We start from the raw sequence: 15,466 nt of genomic DNA, 5'->3' as shown, positions 1-15,466 counted from the left end.
AAACATCATGCAATATTAACTCACATGAGGAGAAGGAAGAGGAGAAACATTAGCAATAAAATAAACAATACAGTTGAGTATTGTTTATATGACCAACACTCTATCAAACATGCTGCATGTTAGTCAATCATTTCAGCCCTACAGACATTCTATGAGCCAGATGGTGCTCATTATCCCCTCTACCTTTTATGAAACCAAGGCACAGAGGCTAGGCAACTTCCTGTGAAACACCATTACTAGAGATGCCAGGAGAGACACCAGCATACATGAAACTCAAAAGAATAAGATGCACTTGTTCATGTAAGGTGAGTCCATTGGTGAGAAGGAGAACCAAGAAGCTCAGAGAGAAGTCTTGCGTTTTCTCAGAGCTGGTGAGGATGTTAGTGAAGGGGAAGTTTGGCTAATCAATCATATACAACCGGCTACTTTTGTTTCTGTTATTGATGAATATCCATTTATTATTTCTCTAGGCTAAAGTGTCCTCATGATTGTCCAACTGCAAGGTGCACAGATGCTGCAGATGCTGGAGAAATCTTTGAGGAAGTATCTTCCTGAATCCTTAAAGGTGATCTCAGAAAATTCTGAGGGCAGCAAGGAGAAAATGGATGTGAAAAAGTGACTAGCATTTATGCCTCACTCTTTTTGTGTATGTGTGCATGCGTGCGTGCCTGCATGTGTGTGTGTGTGTGTGTGTGTGTGTGTGTGCTGTATACATGTATGAATAGAATATATACATGCATGAAGAGGCCTGAGGTTGATGTTCTGTGTCTTCCTTGATCACTCTTCACCTTATATATTGAGACAGGGTCTCTTGTTGAACTTGGAGCTCACATATTCAGCTAGTATAGCTAGTCAGGTTGTCCAGGAAGCTCCCTTGGCTGTGCCTCCCAAACAATGGTTTTGCCAACAGGCTGTCAGCACCCCTCTGTGGTGAAGTATTATTTATGATTTGTTAATCTTGCCTGAGTATTCAGAAAGCAGAGTCAGCCTTAAGCTATAGAGATCAGACAGTGGTGACACACACCTTTAATTCCAGGAGCCAGAAGATAGGAGGTGGTGGTACAGACCTTTAATCCTAGGGCTCAGGATTAACAGGTAGACAAATCACTGTGAGTCCAGGGCCACCCAGATCTACACAAGATTGATCCAGTCCTAAAGAGAAAACACAAAGGTGATCTCAGCACCTGGGATCACATGTCTTTAATCCCAACACTATAAAGGTTGGGATTTCAGGGTCTTCAGTAGTCAGTATCAGGCATTCATTCTCCAGCCATATTGAGTATAGGAAGACATTCAGTCTTAGGATTCTCTATAGACACACTGAGGAGAGGCAGCAGTTTGAGGCCTGGTGAAAAGTTGGTGGATCAGCCCTTTCAGCCTGAGCTAGAGGTGAGAACTAGTGGCTGGTTGCTTTGCTTTTCTGATCATCTACTTGGTTTGAACCCCAATATCTGTCTCTGGGTTTTTTATTTATCATGTTACACTTCTGTATGGGTACTGAGGATCAGAACTCTGTGTAGTAAGTGCTTTATCTACTGAGCCATCTTTCCAGCCCCTATGTGGCATTATTTCGAGCCAATCCATATTTCATATTTCTATTATTTAATTTACATCACCTCTTTACATTATTTGCCACTACATCTGTGTCATTGGTCAAGAATATGGAGATAGTCAGGTGTGGTAGTGCATACTTTAATCTCTGCACTTGGAAGTCAAGAGGCAGGTGGTTCTGTGTGAGTTCAAGGCCATCCAGTCTACATAGTGAGTTCCGGCCCAGCTAGGGATACATAGTGAGATTTTACCTCTATAAAAAAAGAATGTGGAGATATAAAGAAGTAATTAAAACATTATGGTAGGCAAGACTGCTCAGGAGACAGGTGCTTGTCTGCAAGCCTGACAGCCTGGATCTGATCTCCAGATACCACATGGTGGCAGGAAAGAACTAACTCCTAAGAGTTATTATCTGATCTCCACACACACGTTGTTTGTGTATTTCTCCGTATGTTTGTGCCCATGTTAGTGTGTGAAGGTATGAATGTTTGTGTTTGTGTGCATACATGAGTGTGCCTTACAGGAAAAATATTTTCAGATTTGTGCCATTCCACAAGTTTTCTACAAAATGAATTTAAGATAAGATTAGTAGATTCGGTTCTTTCTTTCTCTAGCAGATTTGCTACTCCATTTTTATAAAAAAGAAAAATGTTTGCATCCTTTTATTTGTATATTGCTTCGTTTATTAATAATAAGCTAATTAGGGATCAAATCCTATCTATAATTTACCATCCAAATAAATCTGTTTCAACTCAAACTAAAATCCAAAATCCTAGTAAAGTCCACTGATATAAGACAAGACATTCTATGTAAGCCGGTAATGCACAAGAGTCAGGAAATCTCCCGGGCAGGAAACAATTTCGTTCCTGGGAATAATATCATTTGGCACTCTATGGACAACTAGCTTGAGTTGTTTTCATTTTCATTTTATTCTTTATTTGAATTAGAAACAAGATTGTTTTACATGACAATCCCAGTTCCCTCTCCCTCCCCTCCTTTCCTACCACCCCCAACTAAAACCCTACCTATCATATATCCTTTGTGCTCGCCATAGGGGTCATCAGAGTCTATCATATGTTTTGGGATAGGGCCTAGGCCCACCCCCATATGTTTTGGCTCAGGGAGTGTCCCTCGCTGTGGAATGGACTCCCAAAGTCCATACCTATGCTAGGGATAAGTACTGAACTACTACAGGAGGTCCCGTAGATTTTTGAGGTCTCCTCACTGAAACCCATGTTCCTGGGGTCTGGATCTGTCCCATGCTGGTATCCCAGCTATCAGTCTGGGGAGCAAGAGTTCCCCATTGTTCAAGTCAGCTGTTTCTGTGGGTTTCACCAGCCTGGTCTGGACCCCTTTGCTCGTCACTCGTCCTTCTCTGCAACTGGATTCTAATTCAGTTCAGTGATTAGTTGTGGGTGTCCACTTCTGCTTCCACCAGCTGCTGGATTAAGGCTATAGGATGGCATATAAATAAGTCATCAATCTCATTATCAGGGGAGGGCATTTAAGGTAGCCTCTCCTCTGTTGCTTAGATTGTTAGTTGGTGTCATCTTTGTAGATCTCCAGACATTTCCCTAGTGCCTGATTTCTCTTTAAACCTAAAATGTCTCCCTCTATTATGGTATCTCCTTTCTTGTTTTCTTCTATTCTTCCCCTGACTCAACCTTTCTGCTCCCTCATGTCCTCCTCACCCCTCCTCTTCTCCCCTTCTCATTCTCCTAGCTCCCTCCCCCCTCTCCCTTGCTCCCAATTTGCTCAGGGGATCTTGACCCTTTCCCCTTCTCCAGGGGACCATGTATGTCTCTCTTAGGGTCCTCCTTGTTTACTAGCTTCTCTGGCAGTGTGGATTGTAGGCTGGTAATCCTTTAATCCATGTCTAAAATCCACATATGAGTGAGTACATACCATGTTTGTCTTTTTGTGATTGGGTTACCTCGCTCAGAATGGTTTCTTCTAGTTCCATCCATTTTCCTGCAAATTTCAAGATTCCATTGTTTTTTTTTCCTGCTGAGTAGTACTCCATTGTGTAAATGTACCACATTTTCTCTATCCATTCTTCAGTTGAGGGGCATCTAGGTTGCTTCCAGTTTCTGGCTATTACAAATAGTGCTGCTATGAACATCATTGAACAGATGTCCTTGTTGTATGAATGTGCTTCTTTTGGGTATATGCCTAAGAGTGGAATTGCTGGATCTTGTGGTAGACTCATTCCCATTTTTCCATACTGATTTCCAAAGTGGCTGTACAAGTTGGCACTCTCATCAGCAGTGGAGGAGTATTCCCCTTTCTTCACATCCTCTCCAGCATAAACTATCATTGGTGTTTTTGATTTTAGCCATTCTAACAGGAGTAAAATGGTATCTCAGAGTTGTTTTGATTTGCATTTCCCTGATGGCTAAGAATGTTGAACACTTTCTTATGTGCCTTTGAGCCATTTTAGATTCCTCTATTGAGAATTGTCTAGTTCTGTAACCTACTTTTTAATTGGATTGTTTGGTGTTTTGGAGACTCGCTTCTTGAGTTCTTTGTATATTTTGGAAATTAGCCCTCTGTTCGATGTGGGGTTGGTGAATATCTTTTCCCAGTCTGTGGGATGCTGTATTGTCTTAGCTTTACAGAAGCTTCTCAGTTTCAGGAGGTCCCTTTTATCAGTTGTTGATCTCGGTGTCTGTGCTATTGGTGTAATGTTCAGGAAGCAGTCTCCTGTACCAATTAATTCAAGGGTGTTTCCCACTTTGTCTTTTAAGAGGTTCAGTGTGGCTGGATTTACGTTGAGGTCTTTGATCCATTTGGACTTAACTTTTGTGCATGGTGATAGACATGGATCTATCTGCAGTCTTCTACATGTCCACATCCAGTTATGCCAGCACCATTTGTTGAAGATGATTTCTTTTTTCCATCATATAAATTTAGCTTCTTTGTCAAAAACCAAGTGTTGGTAAGTGTGTGGGTTAATATCGGTGTTTTTAACTCTATTTCATTGGTCTACCTTTCTATTGTTATGCCAATACCAAGCTGTTATCAGAACTATAGCTTCGTAATAGAACTTGAAGTCAGGGATGGTGATGTATCCAGAAGTTCCTTTATTGTACAGGGTTATTTTGGCTATCCTGGGTCTTTTGTTTTTCCACATAAATTTGAGAATTGTTCTTTCAAGGTCTGTGAAGAATTGTGCTGGGATTTCAATGGGGATTGCATTGAATCTGTAGATTGCTTTTGGCAAGATTGCCATTTTTACTATGTTGACCCTACCTATCCAAGAACATGGGAGATCCTTCCATTTTCTAGTATCTTCTTTAATTTCTTTCTTTAGAGAATCAAAATTCTTATGGTACAGGTCTTTTTCTTTTTTTGGTTAGCATTACCCCAAAGTATTTTATGTTGTTTATGGTGATTGTAAAGGGTGATGTTTCTCTGATTTCTTTTTCTGCAAATGTATCATCTGTATATAGTAGGGCTGCTCATTTTTTTTGAGTTAATTTTGTATCCTTCCACTTTGCTGAAGGCGTTTATCAGCTGTTCCCTGGTAGAGTTTTTTTGGGTCACTTATCATATCATCTGTAAATAGTGAATGTTTGACTTCTTCCTTTCTGATTGGTATCCCCTTGATCTCCTTTTGTTGTTTTATCGCTCTAGGTAGAACTTCAAGGACAATATTGATGAGGTATGGAGAGAGTGGACAGTCTTGTCCCCGATTTTAGAGGAATTTCATTGAGTTTCTCTCCATTTAATTTGATGTTGGCTGTCAGCTTGCTGTATATTGCTTTTATTGTGTTAATGTATGTTCCTGTTATCCCTGATCTTTCAAAGACCTTTATCATGAAGGTATGTTGGATTTTGTCAAAGACTTTTTCCTCATCTAGTGAGATGATCATGTGGTTTTTTTTTCTCAGTCTGTTTATATGGTGGATTACATTGATGGATTTTTGAATGTTGAACCATCTTTGTATCCCTGGGATGACGCCTACTTGATCATGGTGGATGATTTCTCTGATATGTTTTTGGATTCGATTTGCCAGTGTTTTATTGAGTATTTTTGCATGAATATTCATGAGGAATATTGGTCTGTAGTTCTCTTTCTTAGCTGTGTCTTTGTGTGTCTTGGGTATCAAGGTTATTGAAGCCTTGAAAAAAGAGTTTGGCAATGACCCTTCTGCTTCTATTGTGTGCAATACTTTGAGGAGAATTAGTGTTAGATGTTCCTTGCATTTCTGATAGAATTCTGCACTGAAGCCATCTGGTCCTGGGCTTTTTTTGGTTCGGAGACTTTTGATGACTGCTTCAATTTCATTAGGGGTTATAGGTCTATTTAAGTTGCTTATCTGTTCTGGTTTTAATTTTGGTAAGTGAAATCTGTCCAGAAAATTGTTCATCTCCTTTAGATTTTCTCATTTTGAAGAATATAGGTTTTTGAAGTATGACCTGATGATTTTCTGGATTTCCTCTGTGTCTCTTGTTATGCACCCCTTTTCATTCCTGATGTTATTAATTTGCATGTTCACTCTCTGCTGTTTGGCAAGTTTGGATAAAGGTTTGTCTATCTTGTTGATCTTCTCAAAGAACCAACTCTTTGCTTCATTGATTCTTTGTATTGTTCTCCTAGTTTCCACTTTATTGATTTCAGCCCTCAATTTGATTATTTCCTGGTGTCTACTCTTCTGGGGTGTATTGGCTCCTTTGTGTTCTAGAGCTTTCAGTTGTGCTGTTAATTCTCTAGTGTGATTATTCTCCTGTTTCTTCATGTGGGCACTTAGAACTATGAATATTCCTCTTAGCACTGCTTTCAAAGTGTCCCATAAGTTTGGGTATGTTGTGTCTCCATTCTCATTGAATTCTAGGAAATTTTTAATTTTTTTTTATTTCTGCCTCGACCCAGGAGTTGTGTAATTTGGCATTACTTAATGTCCATGAGTTTGTAGATTTTCTGCAATTCGTGTTGTTATTGAATTCTAACTTTAAAGCATGGTGGTCTGATAAGATACAGGGGTTATCTCAATTTTTTTGTACCTGTTGAGGTTTTCTATGTTGCCGAGTATGTGGTCGATTTTAGAGAAGGTTCCATGTAGCGTTGAGACAAAAGTATATTGTTTTGTGTTTGGATGGAATGTTCTATACATGTCTGTTAAGCCCAATTGGGCCAAAACTTCTATTAGTTCCTTTGTTTCTTTGTTAAGTTTCTGTCTGGTCTTCCTGTCCAGTGGTGAGAGTGGGGTGTTGAAGTTTCCCACTATAAGTATATGTGGTTTTATGTGTAATTTCAGTTTTAGTAATGTTTGTTTTACCAATGTGGATGCCTTTGTATTTGGGGCATAAATGTTCAGTAATAAGACTTCATCCTGATGGATTTCTCCTAGGATGAGTAGGAAGTGACCTCCTTCATCTCTTTTGATTGATTTTCGTTTAAAGTCCAATTTGTTAGATACTAGAAAAGCTACCCCAGCTCATTTCTTGGGTCTATTTGATTGGAAAATCTTTCCCAATCTTTAATTCTTAGGTACCATCTGTCTTTGAAGTTGAGGTGTGTTTCTTGTATGCAGCAGAAGGATAGATTTTGTTTTCTTATCCCTTCTGCTATACTGTGTCTTTTTATGGGCTAGTTAAGACCACTATCATTGAGGGATATTAATGACCATTGATTGTTCATTCTTGTTTGTTTTGGATTTGGTGGTGGTGGGGAAATTATGTGTGGGTTTCCATCCCTTTTTTCTTTTGGCTGTTGGTAAAGTGGGGTTATCTATTGCCTACATTTTTTCTGGTTGTATTGAACTACTTTGGGTTGGAGTTTTCCTTCCAGTACTTTCTGTAGGGCTGGATTGGTGGATATGTGTTGTTTAATCTAGTTTTGTCATGGAATATCTTGTTTTCTCCATCTATATTGATTGAAAGCTTTGCTGGGTATAGTAGTCTGGGCTGGCATCTGTGGTCTCTTAGTGTAGGTAGAATATCTATCCAGGACCTTCTGGCTTTTAGAGTTTTCATGGAAAAGTCAGGTGTAATTCTGATAGGCTTGCCTTTATATGTTACTTGACCTTTTTCCTTTGCTGCTCTTAATATTTTCTCTTTATTCTGTATGTTTGGTGTTTTGAATATCATGTGGAGAGGAGACCCTGTTTTTGGTCCAGTCTATTTGGTGTTCTGTAGGCTTCTTGTATTTTCATTGGCATGTCTTTCTTTAGTTTGGGGGAAGTTTTCTTCTATGATTTTGTTGAATATGTTTTCTGTGCCTTTGATTTGGATTTCTTCACTTTCTTCTAAACCTATTATTCTTAGGTTTGGTCTTTTCACAGTATCCCATATTAGAGATTTGTTGGACTTAAGATTTTCTTTGGTTGATGAGTCTATTTCTCCTCGTGTATCTTCAACTCCTGAGATTCTCTCTTCTATCTCTTGTATTCTGTTGGTTATGCTTGCTTCTGTAGCTCCTGATCATTTACCCATCTTTTCTATTTCCAGCATTCCCTCAGATTGTGCTTTCTTTATTGTCTCTATTTCAGTTTTTAGGTCTTGAACTGTCTCCTTGAAAGATTTGTTGATGTCTTGTATTTTTTGGTTTGTTTTTTCTTCCGTTATTTTAAGGGATTTTCTCATATCCTCTTTGAGGCCCTCTATCATTTTCATGAAGATGTGTTTAAGGTCATTTTTCTTCTGCTTCATCTGCATTGTGATGTTCAGGTCTTGCTGGTGTAGGGTCCCTAGTCTCTGGTGTTGTCATATTGGTTTTTCTGTTGTTGAATATGCTTTTATATTGTCTTCTTCCCATCCTTTTTTCCAGTGGGTGTAGTAGGAGTCTCTTCCTCTCCTGGTGGGTATGGGACCAAGGTTCCCTTCTGGTAGATGCAAACAGTTCCAATACTCTGATGTCAGTCCTCTTCTTGTGGATGGAGGCAGGAGTGTTACAGGGGCCTTGGCAGTCTCTGAGTGTGTTGCATCCTGCCGGCTGAGTTCAGATCCTATGAGCAGACCCCCAGTGTCTGGTGTCCCCAAGCAGGAACAAGTTATTTTTATTTTTTCTTGGAAATTAAATTATTTGACACTCTATGGACAACTAGCTTGAATTATTTTTATGTTGAACAACTATTCTCATAAATTCTGAAGGATAAAATGTTTTTTACATGCTCCGTGATACAGAATTTTAAAATGTATATTCCTCTATTCCTTACATTAAAAGTGAATGTCAAATATTTTGAGAAATCTCTGGGTATTTCCCAGCAGTTTTGTTGAGCCCATGGAGTGAGGTAAGGTGGCTCTCTCAGCTTCTCAGATTTTATAAGGAGATACTTAACTCTTTAGTCACTTACTAAAGCACACACTTTCTTCTAATGGAAGTCTGGAATAGTCATAAAGAAATCATTCATTTTCTTTGTCTGAACACTTTACTATGTATTCTATGGCTCATATTTGAAGACAAAACTTTCATCAATTGAGGTTGAAAAAAAGTATTGCCTGAGATTGTTTAGCCTAGATTCTTCCTTGGCTCTTTGTCTTCACCAACTGTCACAATTTCATAGCAATAAATCTCTGTCCTGATCACATAAGGCACGTTTCCATTCTTCTTAATAAACTCACCATCTCACTTCCTTGCAGGTTTATGGGACTGTCTATCACATGAACCATGGAAACCCATTCAACCTAAAAGCCCTAGTTGACAAGTGGCCTGAATTTAACACAGTGGTTGTCCGTCCCCAGGAACAGGTAAGAAGCCAGGGTGAACAAATATGATTCTATAGTCATTCATGTAGAATCTAAAAAATCTTACCCAGGTTATATTTTGTAATATACCTGTATATCCATATACATATGTACATGTTTTAACAATTAATGGGGAAAAGGCTGTGAATTTAAAATAGAGAAGGGAGAAATATATGGAGGTTTTGGAGGGAGGAAAGGGGAAAATGTAATTATAGAATAATTAAAAAAAAGAGTTGATCCCATAGAAGCCAAGAGTAGTTTCAAGAGATGATGGTGGTATGGGAAATTGGGGTAATACTCATGAAAGAGGCAAAATTACAGTTAAAGAGAAGTGTAAGTTAAAGAGATCTATTGCACAGCATAGTGACTAATTACATTTTATTCTGACATAGTGAGAGATGTAAAGTGTTCATACCAAAAGTTTCTCTACTGTATATTTTAATTAGCAAGTTTTATACATGTGACACATATATACATATATAGCCATATGTTACACATTGGCATATCAGTTTGTTATGGACCAAATATATGGAAATGGCCCCATAAAAACACATTGCGTATGCTGGGGCAGGACCTCAGTGGGTAAAGTGCTTGGTATGAAAGCATGAGGTCCAAAGTTTGAACTCTAGAGCTCACTTGAAAAAAATAACATGTGCTGTTGTGTGCTTGTAACTTTAGTGCTGAGGAGATGAGATAGATCTCTGGGGCTCATTAACCAGACAGCTAGCTTATTAGGCATGTTCCAAGCCAATGATAGACCTTGACTCAAGAGAAAAAGGTGGATGACACCTCAGGAAGGATGCCCAAATGCCCAAAGTTCTCCTTTGACCTGCACATGCAAACACACACATACACACACACACACACACACACACACACACACACACACACAAAGACACACACTCTCAGTATATCTCCTAATGGCATTGTAAACATTTCAGTTTGTGTAATCAGAGTCTATGATGGGCCAATGGTTAAGAGCACTGGCTGCTTTTCCAGAGGACCTGGGTTTAATTCTCAGGATGCACACGATGTCGTCATCATCTGTGACTCCAGTTCCAGAAGAACCAATGCCCTTTTCTGGCCTCCCTGAGACTAAGCATACATGAGGTACATAGTTAGTCATGCAAGCAAAACACCCATACACATAAAATGTTAAAATAATATGTAAAATATTAAAGTGTAACAGAACTAGCACTGCAATCATAAACAATAAACAATGAATATTATCTGTCCTTTCTCCATGCTAACAGGACATGGCAAATGACCTTGATCACTACACCAATACTTACCAAATCTTCTCTAAAGACCCCCAGAATTGTCAGAAGTTCCTGGACTCCCCAGAAGTCATCAACTGGAAACAGCATTTGCAGATTCAAAGTAAGAGCAATGGGAAGTGGGTTCAATCCCTTCTGTGTCTTGTCTCTCAAGATCTCTATGCTCCCCGCACTAAGTTCCACGTCCTCAGTCAGACATGACATCATTAAATCTACTTGTAAATAGAATAGTATGAAACACAGTTATTCAGAGGAACAGAACCTACAGAATACATGCATATTTACATACAATAAAAGGGTATTTATTAGCTTGGCTTATATAAAAGGGACTATGTAGACCAATAGTAGCTATATGCACATTGGAGAGGCAGAGATCTTGGTAACTACCTGGTCCACAAAGCTGTGCACTTTGGCAATCGCAGTTTGTTGCTGATAGACTGGACATTTCCTGGGGAGTTATGATATTGTGCTCACTCTGGAAGGTTGAAGAGACCAAATATGATATCAGCAGAGGATGGTAGCAGCAATGCTAGTCAATAGACAATTTGGGGAATTGCTTTTTGCTAACACCCTTCTTCATCTGGCCTGCCTATTGGACGGTGTGAACCAGTTTGAGGGCTGGTCTTCCTCCTTCAGTCAACCTTCTTCCAGAGGTATATCTCCTAGATGGTTAGAAATCCTGTCAAGTTGACAACTGAGACCAACCACTACAATAATCCCTAGTCCCAGAAATGTGTGGCACGTTTTATAGATGTATCCAGAATCCTTAGGAAAAGTGGTTGCAGGAGTGCAGCTTCACCTCTGGAACCTCATGTCTGTAATAGTACTGACAGTTCATGGTGTCACAGGGTACCTCTCAGGTTGCCAATAACAACATGTTGATAAGCATGGCCTTTGAGTAAGACTCCCTAAGTTGGTGTCTATCTGCTCCTCTCCATCTGATCCTTAAGAAGTGTATTGTCCTCTCTGAGATCATATTCTTTGCATATACATATCAACGCAATAGGAGTTCTTAAAATACGAGACACTGGAGTTTGAACAGGAAGAACCAAATTTAACTGGGTGTCCTGGTTATCCATAATTGCCAACTTGACACAAGCTAGAATCACTTGGGTAGAGTTGCCTCAGTTGGGTAATTGCCAAGATCAGATTGGCTTGGAAAGCATGTCTGTAGGGCATTGTTTTGATTGCTAATTAATAGAGACGGGGCTAGACCACTATAGTACTATCCCTAGATAATTGGTCCTGGACTATGTAAAAAAACTAGTCGAATGTGAGCATGTGAATGATCCAGAGAGTAAGCCAGCAAGCAGTTCTTTTGTAGCTCCTGACTGGAGTTCCTTCCATGATTTCCTTTAATGGTGGGATTGTGACCTGGAAGTAAACCCAAATAAACCCTTTGTCCCAAGTTGAATTTCATTATGGTGTTTTGTATCAGCAACTGTGTGAAACTAAAACAGAGGGGTAGTCAGTTAACATTTGCTGTAATAGAAAACTCATAATGAAGTGAACCAACAATTTGGCTCATTACTGGTCTCTATTAGATTTGTTCATGTATTATATGTTGATTGGAGAACTCAGTACATGTTGCTCTGCCATAGATTCCTTCACATGTGTAGATGATGGCTCTGTCTGTCAGTCAATGCCAGCTATTGGTGGTGATGATGGTGCCATGTGTCTCTGGTCAGCTAGCCTAGGCTACTTTATATGCAGTTGGTCTCAAGGTAACTAGAATTTAAAAAAAGTCTCAAGGTCTAACACTGTTAAGTCTCTCCTTGCATAAGTTTATATTCTCATTGGTCAGATAGGGTATATAAGGGAACTATTCCAGGGGACAGATACAAGGAATTTTGGTTAGATTCTAAATCATTGCTTCAATAATCTACCACATTGGAGACATGACTCAGAAGATGCTGACTACCATATTTTATAGCTTATCCTCTGATTTTCAAAACTACACAATTATACAGCGTAAAAAAACTTAGTTCCAGTCTTGGTCTACTCACAAAATGACTATGAATTATTCATTCCCTTACATGGTTTCATTTTTGTAAGACAGAGAGCATTATGCCAGCCATGACTGTATGGCTATTCACACAGAAGCATTAGCATGATCATGACCAAGCTTTTATCTTAAATGTCACACTTCCCACCCCATTGGAGAGCCCCCAGCCAGAAGATGTCTAACCATTACTTCTTTCCTTAGAAGTTCCCTATATGTTTCCTTATAAACCCGTCTAGGTTCCCAGTCCCGCCTGAATGAAGTGATACAAAATCTTGCAAGCATTCGGTCTTCCCAAGTCAACCATTCAGAAAACATCCTCTATGTAGCAGCAGAGACAATCAAGAACCTGTTCCCTTCCCTGCTGGATACAAAGAATTTATTGCCAGGTGGTGTCAAGCCAAAGGCCATGTGAGTTTGATAAGAGGCACCTCATCTCTTTGTCCTACAACCCCCACTTCCTGGCCCCGAGTTTACACTGGTCTTTAATGCCCACACTGTAGTAGATGAGCCCCACCCATGCTCATCCAAGCAACTGTAATAAAATTCAATCGGTCACACTACCAACACAATAGAAATGAAAGGAGAGGAACTTTGGGAGAAGAGGGCTACTAGAGTGGGAGGGAGGGTAGAATGAAGGTAGTTAAGAGTGTCTAAAACTAACATATGTGTCATATGTCCATTGAATTATTAAATAATAAGCTTTTAAAAGTTTGAATTGCAATAGTGCCAGCAAGATGGTCCATCAAGTAAGGGCTTTTATGGCCAAGACTGACCAACTGAGTTACTGAATTCAATACCCAGGACCAGCATGGCTAAAGGAGAGAGCCATCTCCACAGGTTCTTCTCTGATCCCCAGTGTGGGTATATCCAAAACCTCCTATTCACCACTCCTCAAAGTCATTAAATAAAATAAAAATGATCAGAATAATCTATAAGTATAACTCTGACCATATTCCTTGTTATTATTGTAAGATTGAAGTCCCCTGTTCACCACTTGACATTTATTCTTCTTCCTCATTTCCTCCAATCACACTGGCCTTCCTGCCCTTCCAGCATAAGCCCATCTATATTCCTGGACTTTGCATTTCTTGATGCCAACGTTCTGCCCCTCAAGATAATAGAGGTAGGAAAAAACATGCAGCCTTATACTCACAGACTTTGCTTTCTTCTTGGACCCTCTACAGCAATCAAGACGTGTTTAAACTTTCATCCTTGGATGTCACCCATGCTTCCTTGGTGAATGAATTCTGGCTTTTTGGTGGCAATGAATTGAGCCAGAGATTCATCGAACGCTGTATAAAGAAATTCCCAAGTTCCTGTGTCCTGGGTCCTGAGGGAACCCCTGCATCTTGGACCCTAATGGACCAAACCGGAGAGATTCGGATGGGAGGCACCATGCCTAAGTACCGAACCCAAGGTCTTGTCTCTTTCGTTGTCTATTCACAAGAGCAGCTTATGAGGAAACGTGGCTTTCCTATTTATTCTCACACAGACAAAAGCAATACTATTATGCAAAAAATGAGTCACTCATTGCAGCATTTCCGCATGCCCTGTGCCTGGAACCAATGGAAGTGTGTGCCTGTGTGAAGCTGGTCTTGCACACAAGATGGTGTTGGGTGGGCCTGAGGTTATAATTGGATGTCAGACAAGGAGTAGAAGTTACCAAAAATGAGAATAAATAGAAAGCAAATGCAAAGGAGTGGTGTTGTCTGTGCTCAGGGGAAGCAGGGTGAATGGCTGACAGATCTACCATAGTTCTTGTCGTCAGGTTGCTCTTAGACTCCCCTTAAGTTCCTGAGTTTGAAGCAGTCGTATGTTCTCCTGCACTGAACTCATGTAATTTAGTCCCTTCTCATCTCTGGGATCTGTATGGCACTCCCTTATCAACTGCACAAAGCTCCAAATGGTTCCCTTGGAAGTCCCAGTGCCTAACCTGGAGACTTCTGCTAACTTTGTTAGTGAGAGCATGACAATGTTTTCTGGCTACTGTGCCTTATTCCTCTCTATCTATGGCTTTTACTTCAGTAATCACCAAATGTATTCTCCTCATCAGGTCTTAAGAAAGTAGCCACCCCTCTGTTGGCTGCCTCATATATATTAAATACCTGGATCATATAGTTTATCAGATTAAACACAATATACATAAAATAGCAAAGGAAGATACTAAGGAAAAGCCTAACTTAGGTTTTTCCATTTCCTTCTTAGCAACAAGAGAAATGATGCAATGTGGCTTTCAAAGGCTTGGTTTCCCAGCCTATTGCAACTATGAAAGAGTAGATAGAGTATGTGGTTGTTTGTACAAGCATAAGCTATATGGCTCATACTAAGAAGAGCAGGTGATACGTTATGGAGAGTAAAATATGGATGCACTCAGGTAGTTGCTGAGGGCAGAAAAGCCCAGCCAGGACATTTACTGTTACATCTGTTCTTTTTTTCTAATTAAAAAAATATTTTTAATTTTACATACCAATCCAAGTTCCCCCTTCCTCCTCTTCTCCTGTGCCCCACCTCCCCCTTCCCACTCTCATCCACTCCTTAGAGGGGCTAAGACTTTTCTTGGGGAGTCAGCCAAGTCTGGCATACCAAGTTGAGGCAGGACCAAGCCCCTCCCCGCTGTATAAAGGCTGAGCAAGGTATCCCACCATAGGGATAGGCCCGCTAAAACCAGTTTATGCCCCTGGGTTAGGTCCTGGTGCCACTGCCAGGCCCCCCTCCCAACAGATCAAGTCAGATAACTGTAACCCACATTCAGAGGGTCTAGTTTGGTTCCATGAAGGTTCTCCAGCTGTCAGTCCATAGTCTATGAACTCTCACAATCTCAGGTCAGCTGTGTCTGTGGTTTTCCATGAACTCCCACTAGCTCAGGTCAACTGTCTCTGTGGTTTCCCCCATCATGGTCTTGACCCCTTTGTTCGTATGATCCTTCTTCCCTCTCTTCAACTGA

General features: G+C 40.1%; 1 protein-coding gene across 1 annotated transcript; it reads left to right on the top strand.

The window, feature by feature from the left end:
- The first annotated feature begins 484 nt into the window (after positions 1-484).
- On the top strand, positions 485-14,109 carry LOC100774725 (glycine N-acyltransferase). Its single transcript, XM_035443104.1, has 5 exons — positions 485-565; positions 9,136-9,243; positions 10,494-10,620; positions 12,759-12,930; positions 13,707-14,109. The coding sequence occupies exons 1-5, from the start codon at positions 485-487 to the stop codon at positions 14,107-14,109; spliced, it is 891 nt and encodes a 296-aa protein (XP_035298995.1).
- The last annotated feature ends 1,357 nt before the right edge of the window (positions 14,110-15,466 follow it).

This window comes from Cricetulus griseus, chromosome 3 (assembly GCF_003668045.3).
Source record: "Cricetulus griseus strain 17A/GY chromosome 3, alternate assembly CriGri-PICRH-1.0, whole genome shotgun sequence".
Lineage (NCBI taxonomy): Eukaryota > Metazoa > Chordata > Mammalia > Rodentia > Cricetidae > Cricetulus > Cricetulus griseus.
Note: the sequence above shows the minus strand (reverse complement) of the source record. Positions and strands in the feature narration are given on the sequence as shown.